Genomic DNA, 23,596 nt, shown 5'->3' with positions numbered 1-23,596 from the left:
CGAAAGGTCGTCGATGCGAGTCTCGACATACGAAGACGTGTGTACTATATCGTAAGTCAGGTTGAACGAAAACATCGGTTGATTGAAGTCGAGTGGAAGCAGGTTTAACTGAACGCATTGCGTTTGTAAGCCTGTTCGTGTAGGAGGTTAGATCCATGTTCATTGAAGAGGATGATAGATCCACGAATTCGCCTGGAAGTCGAAGCGTCGTTCCATAAACGAGTTGAGCCGCACAGTATTCAATGTCAGCTCTGCCTGCATTGCGAATACCTAGTAAGACGAGTGGAAGAGCGTCGGTCCACTGTGAAACGTTTGCGGCTGATAGTTAAGCTTTTAGTTGTCGGTGAAAACGTTCTACCAACCCGTTTGCTTGTGGATGGTAGGCGGTCGTTCGGAAGCGAGTGATTCCTAAAAGTGTGGTCAGACGACGGAAAAGTTCAGATTCAAACTGACGTCCGCGATCTGAAGTGATTGTTGGAGGGCAGCCGAAGTTTGCTACCCATCGTTCGACGAAGGTGCGGGCCACTGTTTCAGCAGTGATGTTCTTGATAGGTACTGCTTCTGGCCATCGAGTGAAACGGTCTACGCAGGTTAAGAGGTAAGAGTATCCATTTGAATCTGGTAAAGGTCCTACCAAATCCAGATGAACATGGTCGAAACGAGCATCGGGAGTTTTGAACGAGCCTAAGGGACATTCATTGTCTGATAACCTTAGATTTTTGGCAGCTTACACAAGAGCGTGTCCACTCTCACATATCTATTCATCCCAGGCCACCTAAACGGTTCTGCTATAAGCTTGATGGTTGCACGAACACCTGGATGGGAAAGTTTGTGTAACTTATTGAAGACATTGCGTCGATAGTGTTTCGGCACGATTGGGCGATCCCTGCCTGTAGATGTGTCACACAGTAAGGTTTCCTTACCTGTTCCCATATGTTTGATACGTAACTTGAGGGTTGTGGATGATAACTCGTGCTGAAGATCAGTGTATTCTTTTTGAAGCTGGGCGAGTTTAAGTAGGTCGATTTCTTGGAAGCTGTTCAAGGAAGTTATGAGAGACAAGGCGGTCACGCACTCGTGATCTGGTGGAGATGAGTGACCAAGTGCCTACAGCTAGGGTGTGTCCAGTCGAACCAATGAGGTCAGCATCAATGTTGAAAACTTACAGAACTATATTTCAAGGATTTATTTTCCACTACAAAGTATTCATCTGTTGGCACAACCTCCGTATTTCTCGCCTACGTCAAAAGTGATATAACGTTCCCGTAACGTTCATAAATAAAAGTGGAGAAAATTGAATAAATTAAATACATACCGCCTTCATCTGGTAGCTCTTTAAATACCGACAGTGATCTTAAGAGCAGTCTGGGGATTTATGATCATGGTGTATCATGATGCTCGTAATTCCCTCTGCTTGATCCTGCCGCAGATACGTTTCAGTAGTAAATTATACTTATGATGGTAGCAGCTCAAGTTAGAACACGAAGGAGCTTTCACAAAACTCGTGCAAACGTTTTCGTTGTTCGATTAGGAATTTATGAAATCCGCTACCAAAAGTTATAGTGAAAGATTTTCCTGCTTTTACTCTCATAAGAAGGCTTTACAGTTACTTTAGGTCTGTTGGTACTACGGGCAATTAATTTAATTTTTACCCCTTGACCACCTGTATAATTAATTGTTTTATCCCTGATTTTGCAGAACGAGTACAACGAAATTCACACCTCTTTACAACCAAGAACTTCTTCCTGCTACCCAGATGAATACCCGAAGAAACAAGCAGTTCACTATTTCTTCCAAAAATATTAGTGCTTGAGGCAAATTGAACATTGAAACTCAGATCAGCTGGTGTTCTTTATTCCTTGGACTTTGCAAACAGCTGAGTTATGGATGATGTGTACGACGTTGTTGTTTTAGGAACAGGTTTAAAAGTAATGTCATTTTTCTATTTTTATCGTCTTCGATTTTCATAAGGAATGTATACTTAGCAGCCTAATGTCTATGGAAGGGAAAAAAGTCCTCCATATTGATAAGAACAGTTACTACGGTGGTGATGTCACATCCGTAAATATCGACTCCTTGTTCCAGTACTTTAACGTTGAGACAGACATTTCTAAGTATCATCGTGCTAAAGACTGGAATGTTGATCTAGTTTCGAAGTTTCTAATGGCGAATGGTACGTAAACTTCCTTTTTGTTAACATTTGATTACAGGAAAATTGGTTCAAATCCTTGTTCATACTGGCGTGACGCGATACTTAGAGTTTAGAAGTGTAGAAGGAAGTTATGTTTATCATTCAGGTTGTGTCTACAAAGTACCATGTAATGAAAGTGAAGCACTTAGTACAAGTATGATGACGTTCATCATGTTCATAATTTTGCAGAACTAATGGACCTTTTCGAAAAGCGTCGGTTCAGAAAGTTGTTGGTCTGGTCGATGAATGTTGATGTAGATAATCCGTCTACATGGAACTATGTGTATCCTCCACCAATGGATATTAAAAAGGATACTATTTCTCACGCATTTAGTAGTTTTAATATCAATAAAGAAACCCAAGTAAGTAACTTCATTTGCGAGTGTGAATCATCAGTGTTGGTATACTTTTACGGACATATTATTTTATGTAAATGCTCCTCGCCCTTGTTTTTTCAACCGTTTTGACTTAACGGCTTCCAGTGAATGATTTAAATTTTGATAAGTGAATTATCCTGTAATAAAAGTCTAGTTACTACTGTACATGTTTTCCCATTTAGAATTTTATAGGACATGCAATATGTCTGTTCCAAGATGATTCATACAAAGAAAGTGTCCCTGCTATCGAGGTGATAAGTCGTATGCAACTGTATAGCCAGTCCGTTTGTCGATTCGGTAAATCGCCATATCTCTATCCCCTCTATGGACTGGGGGAATTGCCTCAAGCGTTTGCTCGCCTGTGCGCTGTGTACGGTGGAACTTATATGCTCAATAAACCGATTGATGAACTAGTGATGGAAAAAGGAAGAGTTGTTGGAGTCAAATCAGATAATAAAATTGCAAAATGTGGTATGGTTATTTGCGATCCAAGTTACGTGCCCACTATGGTGAAAAAAGTCGATCAAGTAAGTCAATCATCTTGAGGTATACTCACAAAATCCTCCGTAACTTGGTATGAAAAGCTAAACGTACGGTTGTTTATTATCAATATGTGATTAGCAGAATATGAATAAAACTCGTAACAGTTTGTGCTTTTTTGCGGTTATAGACTCCATAATTAAAGTAGTTTGGATTTACAGTGCATAATATCGTGATCTATGGTATAGTGTCTCGTAACTTGTAGTCATATTGTATTGGGATTAAGACCAAGGCTGCGTGACAGTAGTGATAGATTACTGTGGCTCATACAGTACTTTCTTTCTAGTACTTTCCAGCTCGTGTTTTATGTATTAGGATACTATACGGCTTGAAGTAGCTTGAGAAGTCGTCAATTTTTGGTATATGCACACAATGAGTCACAATAAGAACGTAATTTTAAGATTTATTCCTCAAATCGATACCATTTTGAAGGAATTATAAACCATTTATGAACAAGGTTACCCTGATTACATTCCTTTTAGGTTGTTCGCGCCATCTGCATTCTGACACATCCTATTGCGGAAGTACAGAACTCTCTTTCAACCCAAATTATTATTCCTCAAAGTGAAGTTAATCGAAAACATGGTAAGTTCATTCAACGTATGCATGTTACATTGATATATTTTTTTAGATATTTATATTTCATGCGTATCTCATCAGCATAATGCCTGTCCTGAAAACTTCTTTGTGGCACATGTTGCAACAATCGTTGAGACATCTTCTCCAGAGAAAGAGCTCGAACCCGGTTTAGCACTTCTTGGAACCATTGAGCAAGTGTTTTATTCTGTACAGGATCTTTTTGTGCCAACAGATGATGGTCGTGAATCTCGGGTATGATTATTGCTTATGTAAATTAAAATTTTTCCATGTTTTCTCTCTATAAGAAGTAATTTTGATACTAGATTACCTCACATATCTACGCTCATCCCATGCAAGATGTTCCTGTTCTTATCATGTCACTTCTCAAACATCTGTTTCAGTTGTTCGAGGTTTCGCGATCCCCTGAAAGTAATCAGATAACCACAACTATTGCTATAGTCTACCCTACTAGTAATTTTCTGTTTAACTCGCTGGACTAAGACTGATATAATTACAATAGCCAAGTTGGAAACTCATGCCTGATGTGCACATGTCGAAAACGTTAATGTTGTAACTTTATGGTCCGCTAGTTATCACAATCTATTCGCCAACCAAAATACGACTTATTCGCTCTTATACTGTACTAAATCGATGACGTTCGACCAGTCTGATCAGCCTAGCATCCTATTGGTCCGTTGCTCGCCTAGCCCGTCCAGCTGAGTCCAGAATGCTAATAACACCCTCCACTATGTGGATCGTTTATTTCAGACATACTGGGTTTATATACCAGACAAACAGACCACAACGCACCATAAAATAGAAAATAACACTCCTACAAAATATAACCAAAAGTGGCTGTGAACGTGAAAAACAGTAATTAATAAACTGAGTATAACTTAGGAACAGTAAATCGTACAATAATAATCTATAGGTCAAAATAAAGCTTATAATAAGGGGAATGTAAATATATACAATCTAGTTACTGACTAGTTATACCTTAAGAACATATAAATGATATTAGTCTGTTAATAGGTCTCAGCCGTTACTCGTAATCCAATCTTCACGAGGATATAACAGTTAACATCTGATGTGAATCAAAATAGCCAAATTCAATATTATGTACTTATAAAATCAGTACTAACTTATCATCTAAAAGCAACATTAATTTTGTTACTTCCGTATGCTCTACAAATAGACACAAACATTTTGAAGGTATGATGATTAAATTACTTGTATGCTGTATTTTATTTATTTATTTAAACACATAAACATTGGTACGAGGAGGCACCAAATAGATATGCGCCACATAGATCATTCGATTTGCATGAGTGCTGGGTACTGCCCGGTTGCCCAAACCGAAGCGTGATTGATGTTTGTTCCATATAAGTAGGTGTGACCAATTAGAAGTTTGATGAGAACATAATAACTTTAACCAGTTATATATATCACCTTCAAAAACTGTTGTATAAGTCGCATTTTCAAATTAAAACAATTTGTCAGTTGTTCTTATAAATTGTTTAAGATGGTTTTTAAAATTATTTTGAATACTTTAAACCATGTTATGATTTAAAAGTGTCCTTACAAGATACTTATTAATTCATATTGACCTTAGTTTTGAATAGACGTTTTCTGACAACTTGAGAAAATAAGCATCATTTTAGTTTGGTTGTTTGTATCGTTGTATCTGTAAATGGGTTTGTTTACTGTTTATTATCAACAAACTGTCCAATGCTTCGCTTGAGATTGCTTGGCTGTGTATATTGTTTATTTTTTCGTGTAAATGAACTTTGTTATTTATGTTATCATACAAGATTTGCTCTGTTCAAGCCACTTTTTAGTGACTTAAATTAGTATATAAATTCTAAGATTCGTTTTGAACGCAAGCAAACAATATAATCCGAGAATAATGCAGGTTTTCTTCGTCAAACTCAGGTTGTATTCTAAAAACTTATGATAACTGACGATGAATATGTCAGATTTAAAACGTTTACGTTAAACTCTAACTGAATTGGAGACATACGTTCCTACATTGTTGAGAAATTTTAAGTCTAAAACAAGTTTTTTCCCTTTGTTTCAGGTTTTCATTTCGTCAAGTTATGATGCTTCTACACATTTTGAGTCTACTTGTGCTGATGTTTTAGATTTGTATGAACGTATAGTTGGAAAACCGTTTGAACTTAATAAATTAAAAAGGTATGAAGAAGTGAATGAATAACTCGGTTTCTGAAAAGTTGTCTTCATAATAAAAATCTGATTATCCTTCTTTGAAACAGATATGTTATTTTCTGTTGTCCACGTATTTATTCATCGTTGTCAGTTGTGTGATATATAATCTTACAATCGCAGTTCGACTATATCTGTATGCTTTGATTTGTTTGTCAGTGGCATATTATTCAATTTAACAACACTTTTCTTAATACTTTACATTCTTTTAGGTTTTTCAAGCTGATTTATTTTTCATTCCTTATTTGACTTTCAGGTTGAAATTTCAATGTGATATGCTTTCTTTTTAATCTATTTTTCAATTGCATAACTTTTTGCTTTAAGTATATAACTAACATATTTTACTTCACTAATTCTCTTATCTGATCATTTTCTCTTTATATATATATATTCAATATATATGTTTTTTGTTTCAACTGACTTCCCAATCTAACGATATCAATGTATCTCCGGTGTTCAAATTGAAGTGTGTGATTGTCTTAGTTTATTATGGTTCCATCCAACTCATTGAATATGTGATTTCATTTGTGTGTTTCTCAATTTATAGTGTGATTTTTCGCTTAATAATAGTTTTAAGTTGAATTATAATCACCTGTGTTTTTTCTACCCGACCTGACTTAATAATACTTCCTGTGATAATAATCTACGCGCGATCATATAATTATTCAGTAATCTACTCATAATGTGTATTACTTTCATCCCATCACTTATCTTTATCTGTGTTAACCAATTTAGTTTTAACTAACACATTCGATCTGTTATATGACAGTGATCTATAAACTGTATATTATCCTAACAAATAGATAGGTACTTGTCTTTTAAAAAATCCAAATGGATAAATTGTCAACTTAGATATAACTAGCTTTTATTCATTTATTGGACGGTTTAAATCAGTTGTGTGCTCACTTATCTGTAGATCTTGCGAGCTAAGTAATTTAGTTAGCATCCTCATCAAGTCATTCCCTCTTATAATATATTTGTACATAAAGCAAATTTCTATTCGTTTTGATTTTGCATTTCTTCACTCACCGAATGTGGTGGATGTGTTGTACTCTAGTATAGGAGTCTATTGCCAAAAGACCAGAAAAAGGTGGATCAAAACATTTGATCAGTTCATGAGATCATTGAGTGCTATGTTAAAGTTTGCAGAATTTCGATTTGGGAGGATTTGGAATGAGTAAAGCATAAATATTTATATTCCACCTGTGCCATGTCCAGTTAACTTCTCAAACGTATCATAATGATCGAGTAGTATGCGGTATAGAAGGTTGTAGTATCTAACGGGAGATAATATTCATTAATGAGGAGTCGAAATGTTTGAGTCCCGTAACGTAAATAAACAATCTAGACATGTGTTACACATTCTACTTATTCTTAAAAATTACTATATAAGTATACAACCAAAAACTGTGATTCATATAAGCACTTCTAATATTATCGGTTCTAGGGATTTGGTTTTTAATCGAGCTCCTTCAAACGTTTAAGGGAATCTTAAGACAATTTCTTCAGATATACTGGCCATATCTTATTCAGGATGAAAGTTCGCAATAGGGAAATCATTCAAATTAAGATGCCTTATCTTTTCTGTCACCATAACCTTCTATGTTCTCAGTAAGTGGCTTTAAATTTCTGAGGGGTCTGCTAAAGACGTTTATTTTTATCAGGTAAAGCGTATTGGAAATGAACTGGTGTGCATTTATTTGTTTATCCCATGTACTGCTTTCAGTGTTATCCATTAAATCAGAAAATCATAGAGATTCGATGTGGTGGTTAAACATAAGTCAATGGTTTTGGTCTGCCTTATCATGTCAGCTCCATATTGGCGATCGCCTTAAGTATAAACTTTTTTCTCTCACTGTATGCGTGGTTCTCCCATATATTTCGTCTATTTGCACACACCACTTAGTAGTCAAATAAAATATTAAATAATTGTGTTAGGTTTGATCCATGTTTCGTATTTTGGAAATATATCACTGTTATAATTACACTTGATTTCCGTACTTGATGTAGCACTTTATACTGACCAGATTAATCCTACGAGTGCTATTTTTGGAGTTCACATCACAGGCTCACTTAAGCTAAATAACCATTGTAAAGTAGGAAGCTGTTTTGCCCTAGTCCTGACCGTAGCTGCTACCTTGACATGGTGGTCGGGCTTGCCTATCGTGATGACCCAACCGAGCTATGTTGGCTGGAACTTATGTTCCTGTAGGTTCTACTATACCAGGCAGGTCGATTGGAGAACGGTAAGTCTAAAAGCAGCAACTCAAGGTCTGAGGGTGAAGTCGTACTGCCGATTGTAGAGGGGTATGGCAGCAGTAAGGTGTTCCCCTCGGACAACCAGCATCTGCGGCGATGCTGCCTTCTCACAAGGAAGGAAGGGGCTAGAAAAGGTCGACCCGAAAAATGTCACACCTCACCTTACCTCACGGATTTCCGTCTCCGGCAGAACTAGCTCTCTTAGACCGGATCCCAGTAGACAGTCGTTTGTGCGCTGTCCGACTAAACGGAACAGTAAGGGCTCGGAAATATAGGGACACTCGTCGTTACCTCTTCGTCGTCTCTGCCTACTCTCCTACTGACTGCAGCTCAGACGATGTAAAAGATGAGTTTTACAGAAAGCTTTCCGGCCTTCTCCGAAAAGCTAGACGCTCTGATGTAGTAATAGTGGTTGGTGACTTTAATGCTCAAGTAGGTAAACTAAGAGAGAAGGAAAGACATCTGGGTGGATCTTATGGTGTCGTGGCATAAAGAACAGATAATAGCGACCGTCTGTTGCAGTTATGCTCAGATAATCGCCTGTTTTTTGCTAACACATGCGTAGACTCAGATCATGCTCTAGTGCGAGCGCGTACTTGTCTACATCTTACTGGACGTAGGAAAGATGATGCAAGGAAACCCCTTGGTGTCCTACTTAATGATAGTCAAGCTAAGAGTAAATTTGAGGGACAACTAGAGAAACAGTTAGGCAGCTCTGTATGTGATTCCCGCCCCGAGGCAGCCTGGAATGGTATCCGAAAAGCTATGAAAACAGCAATGATATCTGTTAGTAAGGTGAACAATAAGGTCAGGGAGAAATACTGGATCTCAGCAGCATCTACCGCACTGATAGATGCTCGATAACTCATCCCATCTGGCTCTGAACATGACGAAGAGCAGAGTCAGCTTAAGCGCAAGCTGATAAGAAGCCTACGCAATAGTCGTGGACAGTGGTGGGTAGCGAAGGCAAGAGAGATGGAAAAGGCAGCGACAATTGGTAACAGCAGACAACTGTTCAGACTTGTCAAGGAAACCGGTATTAGGAACCCGACTGTTAGCGAAACACTCTCAGAAAAGATGGACATATTATACAATTTCAATCCGGGAGGTTGGATTGATGGGCAGAACACTTTAGGGATCAGTTCAACTGGCCTTCAGTCACACTTCGGTTTCCCACAATCTCCAGTCAACCTGAATGGCAAATTAATGTAAGTCCTCCGTCTCCTTACGAAGTTGAAAAAGCTATAGGGAATCTGAAGGGAGGGAGAGCAGCAGGCCCAACTTGCGTCATTTATGGCGTAGGTGGGATATCCATCTATCAACCAAAGGACGTGTTTACTGCGCAGCAGTTCGTTCCGTCCTACTTTATGGCAGTAAAACATGGCCGGTAAGAGTAGAGGATATCCGTAGGTTACTAGTATTCAATCATAGGTGTCTTCGAAATATTACTCGTGTATCCTGGGACCACCGAGTAAGTAACTCAGTTATTAGGAGACGAGTACTAGGTAAGGATGGCAAATCAATCGATGAAGTAGTGAAACTTCATCAGTTGAGATGGCTTGGACACGTGTTACGTATGCCCAACCACCGACTGCCTCGACGTGCGATGTTCAATGGTATATGAGTAGGTTGGAAGAAAGCTAGGGGCGGACAGACCAAAACATGGCACAAGTCCATGAAGTCACTGACAAGTGAACTGAGTCATGTTGGTAGGTGTAGACTACCTGGTTGGGGACCGCGAGATGATAGCAATCGATGGTTAGAGACCCTGAATGACATGGCTCAGAATCGTTTGCAATGGCGCAGGTGCATACACTCCTTGTGTTCTCTCAAATTCTAATCTCCTGAATCCTCCTTGTCTCTTTTTTCTCTTTCTAAATTTATTTCGCTGTATTATACTCTTCAAATATCATCTAACCCTAATCTTTCCGATTACCTACTTATACTCTTACTACCTCTACCACTACGGGATTTGAATCGATAACTACATCTCTGTGCTAATGTGATGTGGCAACTCGAACTGATGTACGTACCTACGAAGTTTCACGTAGTTGCTGACGGATTTTGCCCTAGTATGGGGTTTTCGTGGCACCCATTCACAACCCTACCATTGGATTGAACAAAATGTGAATTCGTATTTTCTGATAACTGTCGTCTTTGTGTTATTATCTAACAATTTACGGATGACTATTTCTGAATATTCTCTTGATATATAATTCCGTTTCTCTGAAATACAATCCTCACCGATTCTCGAACAAACAATATGTGAATTTGAACTAATTTGACGAAATGGTAATAATCCTAATGTGGTGCATGCTACTTATATTGACATAGGTAGTATATAACGCGAGTCAGGAATGTAATGCCTGGCAGCAGAAGATTGGGAAGATCTAGAAAGGAAGAACTGCCCGTTTACAGTGGCCACAGACGCAAGTGATCATGGTATAGGTGCTGTCTTGAGTCAGTCTGATAGAGTGGTGGGATACGCGAGTCGCGTTCTCACACCCGCGGAACAGAAGTACTCAGCGATCGAAAAGGAGTGTTTAGCAATCGTGTGGGAAGTAGACAAATGGAGACCGTACCTTTTAGGTAGACGATTCTACATTGAGACTGACCATAGACCCCTGCAGTGGTTGAAAACAGCAAGAGACCCCCGAAGGAATTTGGCGCGATAGATGATACGTCTGCAAGAGTACAACTTCAGTATCGGCCATGTTCCAGGAAAGGAAAACGTAATGGCGGATCACTTGTCACCGCATACGCAGTGAATAGTTTAGAGGGGGACCCATTAGAACTCGTCCGGCAGCAGAAAGCTGACCCTAACCTTCGAGAGGTAATCAGATTAATAAGAGAGGGCGCAGACGTCGACAAACGAACAATAGACAAGGAGGTAGTAATGCTGCTTCGGCAAAAGGAACGACTGGGAGCGAACGCATATGGAGTCCTGACCTGGCAGAACGATGACGAGAATTTGGTGGCTGTGATCCCGAAAGACTGGCGGCGTAAGATGACACACGAGTGTCACCAGGTAGCATATACAGGCATCGCAAGAACGACGGATTTACTACGACAAAGTGCGTACTGGCCAGGCATGAAAGACGATGTGGCTCAATGCGTGGTAACTTGCCAGCAGTGTTAAATAATGAAAAGCAATCGATACGCACAACCTCCATTACAGTTAATCCCACTAACCGCAGTCGGTGATCTATGGTTGATGGATGTGATGGGACCGTTTCCACAGACGGCGAGCGGTAACCAGTACCTGTGAGTGATGACGGAACATGATACACGTTGGGCAGATGCCGTACTCATTGCAAACCAACGGGCAAAAACAGTGACCGAAGTGGTAATCAGGCATATTGTAGCGTGTCACGGAATACCGAAGATGATATTAACTGACCAGGGTCCTTGTTTTGAAAGTGACGAGTTTAAAGCCCGTCTAAAGCAGTTTGGCATCAAGAAGATACGAACTACACCGTATTATCCACAAACAAACGGGCTTACAGAGAGAAACAACTGGACTTTAAAGGAATGGTTATCATCTAAAGAAGGAAATTGGGAGAAAGAGTTACCATTGATTTTGCTGGCGCATCGTTCCTCCATACAAAGAACAACCAAGAATTCACCTTTCTTGCTCATGTATGGCAGACAGCCACGACTTCCAATGCATAATAAGACCTGGCCACAACAACAAAAGTGGACGACAACAAGGTTAATAAAAGAGAGAAGGGAGGCAGTAAGAAACGTGGAAAAGAAACAAATATCAGACATAAAGAAGGCGCAACAACACAGAAGAACGTGGAATCCTTTCGCAGTGGGGGACCTAGTAAAGTGTAGAGAACGGAAAAGTAACACAGCAGGGAGATCAGGGTCGGGAAAGCTGATCCCAAAGTGGGAAGGGCTGTACGTTATCACGGAGAGACGCGGCTCGGTTTACACGATCCGGAGAGAAGACAAGCAGAAGCGCGTAAATGCCAGTCAACTTCAGAGATGGTTTCAAGATCACTATGAGTGTGACCCACGAACAGCACCAAAGAAGACAGCTTTACGGCGATCAGAAAGACTACGAAGAGTCCGTATTAAAGGGGGGGACGAGTGTGGTGCGTGCTACTTATATTAACATAAGTAGTATATAACGTGAGTCAGGAATGTAATGCCTGGCAGCAGAAGATTGGGAAGATCAAGAAATGAAAAACGGGAATAGAAAGCAATTAGTATAGAAATGCAAGAACAATGAAGTCCGAGATAATTATTGAACATTTTGCAAGTTAGGTATTATAGTATATTAAAAAGAAGAATATATTTGTAAAATCTCAGCGAATGAATTTGAAGTAAATCCAACGTTTCGCCTGGCAATCGAATATTGTTCGATAATTTTGTTGTTTGATTATATTTTCCTTGAAAAAGCTTGGACCAGATTACCAGCCGAAATGTTGGATTTACTTCAAATTCATTCACTGAGATTTTACAAATATATTCTTCTTTTTAATGTCTCAAATTAACTCGGCCCCCAAATATTGTGAAACTATTCGTTCAAATTTAGACGAAAGTTCTTATTTATTATAGTATAGTCTTTCTATTTTACCAAGTATCTCTGTAATGTTGTGCTGAACATAATCCGGTTGTCCTCACCTGTGTTCTCCTTCACTACACTTATAAGCCTAGAACTTCGGCGAGACACAATCTGGGACTAGAATTCGAAGCACGCAGTATGAAATTGTATTGTATTATTATGATATCTCACTAGTGGCTGACCTCAAGAGACACTCTTGGAGTTCTAGTGAAAAGCCGTGACCAATGGAGTTCAACCAGGTCTGTTGTGAGACATTAGCTCACTGAAGACAGTGGTGGATGTGTCACTCAATTTCGTGGATTGGTTGAAGTTAGACATTAACACAGATGGATGCAGGCTCAGTGGTTTAATGGTTAAGCGCTCGCGCGTGAGACTGATATGTCCTGGGTTCGAATCTCGCGGGGGGCGGGATCGTGGATGTGCACTGCTGAGGAGTCCCACAATAGGACGGAACGGCCGTCCAGTGCTTTCAGGTTTTCCATGGTGGTCTAGCTTCAATTGACTCATGATCTCAACTGTCGAAAAAAATATTTGTTGAAATGGATGGAATATTATCCTTTATTTGAACTAAAGCATCTCGGAGGGCGTTAGTTACTGTGCAGTATTGTTTTATTCTATGCAGTCTTGAGACTCTTTGGAGCTTTTGTGTTGTACGACATGGTAAGGTCAAACTACGGTACCAACTCATGATATTTCATTCGAGTCATTGTTTGTTGATAAATGATTCCATCTAAGTACTTCAAAATAATATTCATAGGAATTCGAGTACAATGATGATTATACGCTTGCATTCCATTTGTTGATCTAATTTTGATGTATTCTTGGTGGCTTTTCTGAACGGACTTGAAACCAGAGGGATTTTTACCCTAAATGAATGTGTTAAAATGAAATCAATATATCGACTGGAATTCAGTTGGTTTACGATAGGTGGCTTGATATACAGTTCTACCTAGGTTTATTATAACTAAACCAACTGGAAATAACAACACATCTTATTCGTTTCTGAAAGAAAATTTGATGTGAGATGAGAATGTACTGACCAATTTGAGAAAAATTCTTAGAAACTTTTTTTATGATAACAAAATATAACCGACATATGTGACGTCACTGGCAAAAATCTATTTGGTTTAAAACAAGTTAATTTCATTCATTAATCACTTAGTTAGCTACTCGACTCTAAATAATGTCATGTGGTTTTATTATTACTTAAATTTAAAGCTAGTTGGCTAAACTGGTAAACAATGGAATTTAAATTGACCAAAATAAAATAAGAATATTCTTATTTCGGCATTGAATGGTTTGTAGAAATTATTTAGTCCCTTGCATGGTTCAGGATTATTATCTAATTGTTGTACTGATATTATGACAGACCTACTTCTCAGAGATCATATTATTCTCTTTGGTCCTGGATACATATTATTGCTAATAAATACTATAATGTGTGAGGTATACTTTCAAATCTTCTTATTAAATGAGAGGTTAAAATAAATAATCAATCATTATAAGCAAAGATGGATAGTGGCTAGCAGTGGAATCCAGGACGCGTGTTTCGTCCTATTTGGGACTTGTCAAATGGATGTACCTAGACCTAAGAGTTGATGTTCTCTCTGAAACTCTAACCCAGTACCGTTCGCTTCAAACGCTATCGTGTAAACAATACCAAGTGAGTTTAAACTTCACCCCATTGCACAAGGAAGTAGCTAACAGGACTCGGCAGCTAAGTGGATAACGCGATGGCGTTTGAAGCGAACAGTACTAGGTTAGAGTTTCAGAGAGAACATCAACTCTTAGATGCAGGTACATCTAGTTGACGAGTCCCAAGTAGGGCGAAACACGCGTTCTGGATTCCACTACCAGCCACTATCCATCTTCGCTTATAATACTTGTGAATTAAAGCAATATCGAGGCAATACATACAGTATGCACATATACCAACAAGAGACTGATCAATTGCAGTTCTAACCATCTATGGGAAGACTCAAACAACCAATACAAAAATGAATTTAAAAATTCATTAAAACAAAATAAATAAATGACTGTCAAATAATTAAGAAAACTTTGTCTTTCTTTTTCTGGGTTATTTCAAGCTACAAAATAATTCAGTTTCTGGAAACCGACCAAAGTAACTAAGTTACATTCATTTAAAAAAGAATAAAGATGTTCAATGATAATATGAACGTTTGGTGGCCCTATATCTAACTCTAGTTTGATCGTTTCTGATTGCTATTGACATATACATACTTCATCACTATTAACAAATTTGTTGCATTTTCCAGTGTCTTCGTGTTTTATGTTAGTAAATACGTTTGTTGACAGTTGATTGACTTTAAATTTTTACTTTGAATTGGATCTGCAATTCTAGTAATCCGAGTTTAAACTAAGGATGCAGAAGTGATCTTTAAACATAACAATAAGTAAAAAACAATTTCAATGTCTTAACTACTAAACCACAATTCTGTTCTATAATTTTAATCATATAATGTCCGAAAATCCTTTTGAAATGAAATCATTCGTTTAATATTCATTTTAATATGCTCTAATTGTTTAATTAGTTTAAGTACTATCGTCAACGTCTACATATCATAACTGAAATTCATAGAAACAATATTCCAGTCCTAAGCATCAACGGGAATATTTAAGTAAACAATACCAAGTGAATTCAATCAATCATTATGTCAAGACATCCTAATCACTAACTAAAATTTACAACATAACGGATGAACTTTGATCTGACTGTTGTTCGTTTTCTGTCAAAACCACATTGTAACTATCAAAATCTCTCCATAAAATACCCTAACAATTATTGACTGTATGCTCACTAGAGAATCGTGATTAGATAAACTATGATCTGTATAGTTAACCAAAACTGGAATGAAACAATGAGTCATATAATTTGCTGGATAAAGAACATGAATCAATCAAAGTTGGAAATCTGAACAATTATATTCTGATTCAGTGGCTTAGAAGTATCATATTGTCGGCAAGATTGATAGTTCCTTGGCTTGATTGTGATGTTAGATCACGATCATACATTGCTGAGAGGCTACAAATGAATGCAAAAAATCTGTAAAGTACTCCCCAAATTCTCAATGTTTCACAAGCTGATTTTAGTTCCTAACACAAATGACGAACAACTTACATATATCTCTGTGAAAAACCTTGATAAGTGATATGCTAATTGTTGACAGTACTTTGCATATCTTTTTAAGACTAACTAAAAAAAATTATTTAACAACATTAAAGGAATTAGATTGGTCATTTTCATACTGTATAATATGAGTACGCATTAGTTAGATTAATTTCAGTAATGATGCATAAGCTAATTAACCAATGATCTACATAATATCTTGATTAATCCTTTCACTGCAGTCAATTATTTTGTTCTGAATAGCATTTTCATATACATACATAGATTTTAATGTATACAAAAATTGGAATAAGAACTAAAATTATTTTAATAGGCGTATTGAACTTCATAGTGATAAACTGACCAGAAAATGTCAATGACAATTTCATCAGGTTTGTTATAGACATTTTGTTTGACCTTTGTTTTGGCGTTTTATATTATTTTTAAGCGGTTCACTATAGTTAATTGTGTTCCATTTGCTTGATTGTTTGGTTCTAGTATGTTTAAAGAATACTTTATGATCTAAACACCAAGTGTTCACTTTTTGTCAGACAGTATGTAATCAAGAGTATATACACATGGAAAAGAGTATTAGTTAAGAATACAGAACTCGAAGATGGAAATAAATTCTTTGTCTACTTGATGTTAATGTTAAATATTTACTCTCCGGAAATTCGGTTACTTATAACGTAACATTATAATCGACGTAGTAATTATTAGCTTATTTGAGTAATGTTACTCTGTTGACTTAAAATCTATAGCTCATATATTGGGTCAACATTATCATTGATGAGTGTTGGCTTATAGGTTTCTGAAAAGTATGATCCAATTTTTCATTGGTTAGTTTACAATAGGATCATAGTTAAATCATTATTAATCTGTACCTTTGGTGATATGGGCAAAATGTTATTACTTTCACCCTTGTAATCATTTCGTAATGAGTATCTGATTATTGTTAAAGTGTAACTCCCAGCAAAATGTTACATTTTTGATAGCAATCAATGTAGTAACTGACTTAATTTAGTAGAGTTTATGCACACTGTGTTTAGTCAAAAACTTCTTCAAAAGGAAGTAATTGTAAGGATTTTACTATTTGTGGTTTTGACTAAATAGCGAAGATTATACAATCATTTGCCAAACTGTTTAATCAAGAACTAGATATTAATATCCCGGAATATACTAACAAGAATATCGATAAGGAAGAAGACAGTTAAAATATAAAATTAATCAATTATATTTAACGTATCACTTTATGTCTGTCTTCGCTTATTTACCAGTCATAGCTTACATTGCTTTGATGTAATAGAACCGTTTATATCATATTGAAGTCGTTTTTAGCTCTCTTGAAATGAAAAAAAAACGGTAAATATGTGAGAACGGCCCGCAGGTGGACTCAAGAAAGCTCCAAGAAGCTCAGAAAGAGCCGAAGACATTTCATCCAACCGTCTTTTGGAAGAACATTTCACAATCTCGACATGTAGCTTTCCTATTGGACAAATGCTAGAAACCACTGTATACGAATTGAATAACTATAATGATGATTTCGCTTTTACTAAAAACTGTAAATACCTGAGAGTTTTATACCATATTTGACACTGTTTGAATAGCCTTCCTATTACTTGTCTTCTGTCTTCTGATTTTCGACTTGTAAGCTTCTGGCGTTCGAGTTCTCAAATTGTACGCGATATATTAAGAATCTAAGTTCTAGATATCACAAAATATTGCTTTCTTTATCACTGAACAATATTACAGAATTTTTTTTAAATAATAAAGATGAACTAAAATTTTCATTTACATTCTAAGTCTCATTTTATCCATTTTAGTTATACACTCCTGAGTATAAGTTCATATAGACAGGCAAATTTAACGTCATTATTTATTTTCTCTCCATATATATAACATTTAACGACTATTTATTGATTTGCATTTCTAGTCAATAAACCTTTTGATTCAACTCAATATTTTAAACATGAACAAATTAGTTGTTTAAATTTATTTCAATTATTTGTAGTGCAAAATATGAAATACAAAATTGATTGACAATATTTATATTACAATCATGTTTTAACACATTCTGTTTAATCAATAAATTCATACAGCATAATGATGAATCATATTTTATACGAATAAAAAATAAAGATAATTTATCTATATGACAAATTGTTCTAAATCCTAGTGAATAAACTTCTTAGGGAGAGTGAAATTTCTTTTTAATTTGAAATTCATTTTCATCATGGATTGATATAAGATATAGAGTAATAGGAATTAAATGATATATAACTTATGTGTGTGGTGGCAATTCGGATAACTCTCCTGGACTCCTACATTGTACGAGCATTTCATGTACCTAAATTAATGGTTGCTCTGGTTATCAGAAGTGGCATCAACCTCGTAACTTCCGAAGGAACTCGACTTTCACTATGGTGCGTCATAACTTTTCTAAATGAATACCTTCTAACTCCCAGGGCAGAGTTTAAATGGTTTGAATTAATTTTTCTGGTTAGTGAGTTAGTTTTCTACGAGATGGGGTCGCTAACCCCATGCCCAATCCTGCTCCTTTATCCGGGCTTGGGATCGGAAGTAGCCTTAGACGGGCTCCAGGCGTAGCGCTGAAAGTGGATAGGACACACATTGAGGAAAGCACCCAACTGCATCACAAGGTAAGCCCCCACATGGAATTGTCAAGGCCAAAGGAAGAGAGGAAGACCAAAGAACATATTACGCCGAGAAATGGTGACAGACATGAGAAGAATGAACAACAATTGGATAGAACTAGAAAGGAAAGGCCAGAACAGAGTGGGTTGGAGAACTCTGGTCACTGGCGTATAGCTGCACTGGGAGTAACAGGCGTAAGTAAGTGTCTTATAATGTTATCTTAAATTCGAAGTACTTATCACTTATTACTCATTCTTTTTTACAGAGATCAAATTCACAACTGTTAGGATGCAGCAAATAATTGGGGAATATGAAACTTTTAGAAATATTATTGTGTTGTTATTGAATAGTTGAGTTATGGTACTTTTAATTTTACTCTTATTGGAAAATTTGATTTTATCTATTAATTGTTGTTATATGTCTTGATGTTCCTATATTATTGTTAATTAATTAAATGCCTAGTGTTCAGTTTTCTATCACGTATGATTTAGTCATGTACACTTTGTATTTTGTGATGCGTAGTAGTCATATAACTGATGCATATAATACAGTGAGTTTTTGAGTTATATAACAGTACAGTACTAGAAAATAAATTGACCTTCTGTCTTCGTGTTCTAATTGGGCACTAAGGATAGAAGGAGCAATGTGCACCAAAGGGAGTTAGAATTTTCATTTGTCGTTGGTGGTTAGTTGTGTTAGCGATTAAAGAGGTTATTGATTTGACAGATATAAAGCAAACTCATCGTTAGTGGGCTCTGTAGTTTAATTTTCCCGTTTATTGTAGTGAGTATGAGATTTTAAATTTATATGATTGAAATAGTCACTGTAAAAATATGAGCATCCAAATAACAACTCACAAGGGATCTATACAATAATGCAACTTAATTCAAGTTTTAGTAGGGACAGACATCCCTATGAGGAAATAATTAATAGACATGCTTCTTCATGTTGCTAATAATCAATAAATCTCTTACGTTCTCATTGGTTGCTTGATTAGTTAATTTCTAGATGATCAATGCCTTCTGTCTTATATAAAGTCTATGTGATGAATACTGTAAAGTTTTATGAGTTTTCTTTTATTATTCTCACGAACAATGAATTATGAAACACTTTATTTTGGCGGATCTGAACTTGAAAGAACTTCGCAGAAATTTTTAGCGTTAGAAGTAAGAAATTTTATCTGTACTCTAGCTTATATACTTTCTTCAAGTTAATCTAATCTTGTCTTTTTGGCTTTGAGAACTGCTCATGAAATCATTAAAATCTATCATTGAAACGTTTTAAAATATGGTCACCCATTCATGTAAAAGAAATCGGTACAAACGAACTATTTATTTTTGGATTTTCTTGTTTCCTCATCATATAAATTTATAATTATAGTTTTTCTTCATTTCTGTTTTAGTGGTATTAATTAGTGTGTTATAGTCAGTAGTAGAAACATGAATTGTATTTAATAAGTAGATTGCTTAAACTGTGTTATTCAGAATTATAACAAGCCACAGTACCATAATTAATGAGTCATTAGTTGGTAGCTATCTCTATTAAGCAGATAATTGATCATTATCAAGAATACTGATCAACTACCTGTAGTTCATTTACGATACTTTCATGCTAAACACTGGAAAATTGTAAAAACGAATTGGTCTGATAATTTAAACAGCTTTTTATCAGGAGTTGAATTATACTATCTTCGTTATTGTAAAATGGTAATTACGTAACATAACTCACTAGAGTATTTAAGACATAAACAAATCGATTGATTATAAGGCTAATTTAGTATTATCACATACAGGTCACTCCACTGTTGTGTGGTTGAATGAAAATTTACTTTCCACATAACCTTTGATGACATATATTGATAAACCATTTTTGTATGCGAACAGATTACTAACAAGAATTAAATCAATGACCTCTAGGTTACTAGTTACTTTTTTTTTACCGTATTAGGTCCCAGATACAATGAATCACGAACTGATATGTACCTCTCACTATTTGAAATTGATTAAAACTCATTGTTATGTTTTAAAGAGATTAAATCTGTCATGTTATCAATATAAATTGATTATGGAACTGAATAAGTTTATTTAATACCCAATTTATATCTGCAAACTCTATAAACAACCCAAACAGATTTAAACATCAGATAAAAACTTAATAAAAAGTGAATTGGTCCTTATATCAAATAAAATTAAATTTTATCCACTAAACTGACCATAAGCTTTTTCCTCACTGATTTTCTCCTTCAGTTCAATCGATCATTTGAATATAAAATTAAAACTATTTTATGAGCAAACTGAGCATTCTGAGTTAGTTTCCGTTTTTAAAATAAAATTATGATCACTATGCAGTATGATCTTTTTTGTCTGATTAGTTCATCTTATTATGAAATCTTGTTTATTCTCATAGACAAATATATTTTAAGCCATTGCTGTTAACTATGATACATGAAGTGAAGGTTATTTAGTTACTAATACTTTCTTTACAGAATTTGAAATTAATTTCATATTTAAATCAGTGATTTATTGTTATAACCAGGTTGAATAATAAGTGAGCGATTTAAATTATCATCCATTGAGTTAAAAATGAAGACAATTTTCTTCAATTAAGTGGACTATATGAATTATGTTACTTCGTTTATGTATTTCATTTGAATAAACAAGATCCAGTAATCTTGATTATAAAGAAAACTAATCAATTAATTATATTTACTTCTTTACACAGATCACTCTTGAATATCACTATCTATCACGGGGATAAAATTAATTATTTTCAGTGATTATCTTATTTCAACATTTGAGATATAGATATCATTTATATTTATTATTGAATTTGTGGCGATACTCTAATTTATGGATGAGCTAATCAGAAGCGTCTGAGAGATTTCAAGGTCACGGCGTCAACTTCACTGCTTAATGCTAACGTACGATCAGTTCACAGGGAATTTTGAACAAAACGTGATAATTGGGCGGCTATAACAAATAAAACGGCGAGACTATAATTTGTAGATGGATCAATCAGGTATAAGACTACAAATCTTGGATTTTGGCGCGAAAACCTTTCGTTCATTTGGCTAAATGGATTTCTGGCATTATAGCTGATGTCAGTTCGTGATGGAAACCCTATATATAATTCCTAAGGCAAATTATGACAATCATTTCGAACCGGATTATAAAAGCACCAGTAACACTGGCTGCAGCCAGGTATTACAATATATACGAATGATTGAAGGGCGTACAGACTCCTACATAGGCTTGTTTATGTGCATCGTGTCGTTATCCACAAGTGGCATTTAGTGTACTCAACAACCGGAATGCACGCAAACAATATTGAAGTTATGTGGTCGAGGTTGAAAGTTTTTGAGACTTTATCATGGCTTCAAAGGCCGACTATTCTGTAGCCATATGGATGATTTTCTCTACTACATGCATTACGATTTTAGAACCTCTGAACCTCTTTCTAACCTTGACAAGTTTTTGAACCATGTAAAAGAAGTGTATCCACTTTATTTCTTTGGTTTTGTATAATTTGCTTTACTCTATACTTACTGTTTGCTGATTGGCTAATGTTTATCAGGGTCACACAAGATTCGTTCAAACGCCGTCCATAAATTATAGTCTCGCCGAATTTGTTTTGTAAAAGAATAGAAAATATTTGTTGAGAACTTGAATCCTACTAAGAATTTCTTATCTATATCAATATATTTATTAAGAGTCTACATTTATTCACTTCTAAAGTTTTGTGTCTAAGCATAGCAGAATTGATTTTCTGAAGAAAAAAAGAAAGAGGATGAGTGGATCAATTAATCTGAGTGCTTCAAGCAACAAATGATCATATAGTTTTGTATTTTCTTTAATTAAGTGGAATTTCCAAAGTGTATTCAGAATGTTCTATTAAGTTCTATTCGAAATACAGACAATTCACCGAGTAACACCAATTTGTAATAAAATAGCTCACTAAAATAACCTAGTCGAAAATAATCTATAACCGCAGAGCCAAAAAGCCTAAAACTGAAAAGGGAGTAATTTATTACGTAAGTTAATGAGAATTTATACTGGTGAAAAAATTGACTCTTCACAAACATGTCTTAAAACGAGGACATATTGGAGAATATATATATATATATATATATATATATATATAAACAAATTATCAAAGTTCTCTGAATGAATTCATGAGCAATGGAGTTTAATTATGTTAGGAATGAAGCACATATCACTGACATTAAATTTACCGAAATTAGAAATATAGGCTATTGGATAGGTCACAACTAGAGCGTTGACATAGTACCAGTTTTGTTTGAAAAGTGTGTTCTAGGAAAGAGCTTATTCATAAGTAAAATGGGATTTAAGTATCTGTATCGTATGATCAAGCATTTTTCGGACCAATACTGTTGTATATAATGTGAGAATTCTATACATCTTAACATCCTATCGGAAGTTAGCCCACAGTATTACTTTATTATCAAAGTGAACGAATAATATTTGCAATTATTTCATTATTACCAACACCAGTTCAAAATATCACACATTAGCTTTACGTGCGTTATGATTAAAAAATAGTAATTATATTCCCTCTATCAATTGTTACACATCTTATGAAAGCATATCCCTAAAGATCTAGTTAAATTATTATTATTATTACACAAGTTGAAATTAAGTCAGAGACTGGGAGATAATTTTGACCATTGTTTGCGATACGTCGGGCCAATCAAAAATCAACCATATGATAAGTGTACGTAGTTGGCTAGAAAGTAGTTTTCATTTATAAGTAAACAGACACAACTGGTAGCTTGCTTTTCTAAGAGATAGATATATAAGCATGTATACATATGAACATTCATAAGCGTCGATTCGGCTTAGTCAACAAACTTCCTTTCCACTCGAATAACCAGTTGGGCTCGTGTATAAGATTGTGTACAATTATTAGCTCTCGGACGAGCATCACAACAATTTGATATGGCAATCACCACACGTGTCTTATCATAGTAGGCAAAACCAGTAGCTCATGTTTGACCAGCAAATAACTCAATACATCTATTGCAACACAGAACTAACGCCACCGGAAAAATAAAA

The 23,596-nt window shown here is 35.8% G+C and overlaps 1 protein-coding gene across 4 annotated transcripts; it reads left to right on the top strand.

The window, feature by feature from the left end:
• Positions 1–1,871: 1,871 nt before the first annotated feature.
• GDI2_3 (Rab GDP dissociation inhibitor beta) lies at positions 1,872–19,117 on the top strand (the record flags this gene model as incomplete). 4 transcript variants are annotated; one of them, XM_051214933.1, is made up of 9 exons in its annotated part: positions 1,872–1,928; positions 1,972–2,173; positions 2,211–2,345; positions 2,381–2,553; positions 2,751–3,095; positions 3,591–3,693; positions 3,740–3,939; positions 5,765–5,880; positions 18,790–19,117. In XM_051214933.1, the coding sequence occupies exons 1-9, from the start codon at positions 1,884–1,886 to the stop codon at positions 18,809–18,811; spliced, it is 1,341 nt and encodes a 446-aa protein (XP_051068118.1). In that variant the 5' UTR covers positions 1,872–1,883. The 4 variants fall into 4 exon arrangements, with proteins under 4 accessions (XP_051068118.1, XP_012796966.2, XP_051068120.1 ...); XM_012941512.3 differs by lacking the exon at positions 18,790–19,117 and having other exon boundaries at positions 5,765–5,902; XM_051214935.1 differs by lacking the exon at positions 18,790–19,117 and having other exon boundaries at positions 3,591–3,939; positions 5,765–6,498.
• Positions 19,118–23,596: the final 4,479 nt, after the last annotated feature.

The sequence above is a fragment of the Schistosoma haematobium genome, chromosome 2, assembly GCF_000699445.3.
Source record: "Schistosoma haematobium chromosome 2, whole genome shotgun sequence".
NCBI classification, from domain to species: Eukaryota; Metazoa; Platyhelminthes; class Trematoda; order Strigeidida; family Schistosomatidae; genus Schistosoma; species Schistosoma haematobium.
Note: the sequence above shows the minus strand (reverse complement) of the source record. Positions and strands in the feature narration are given on the sequence as shown.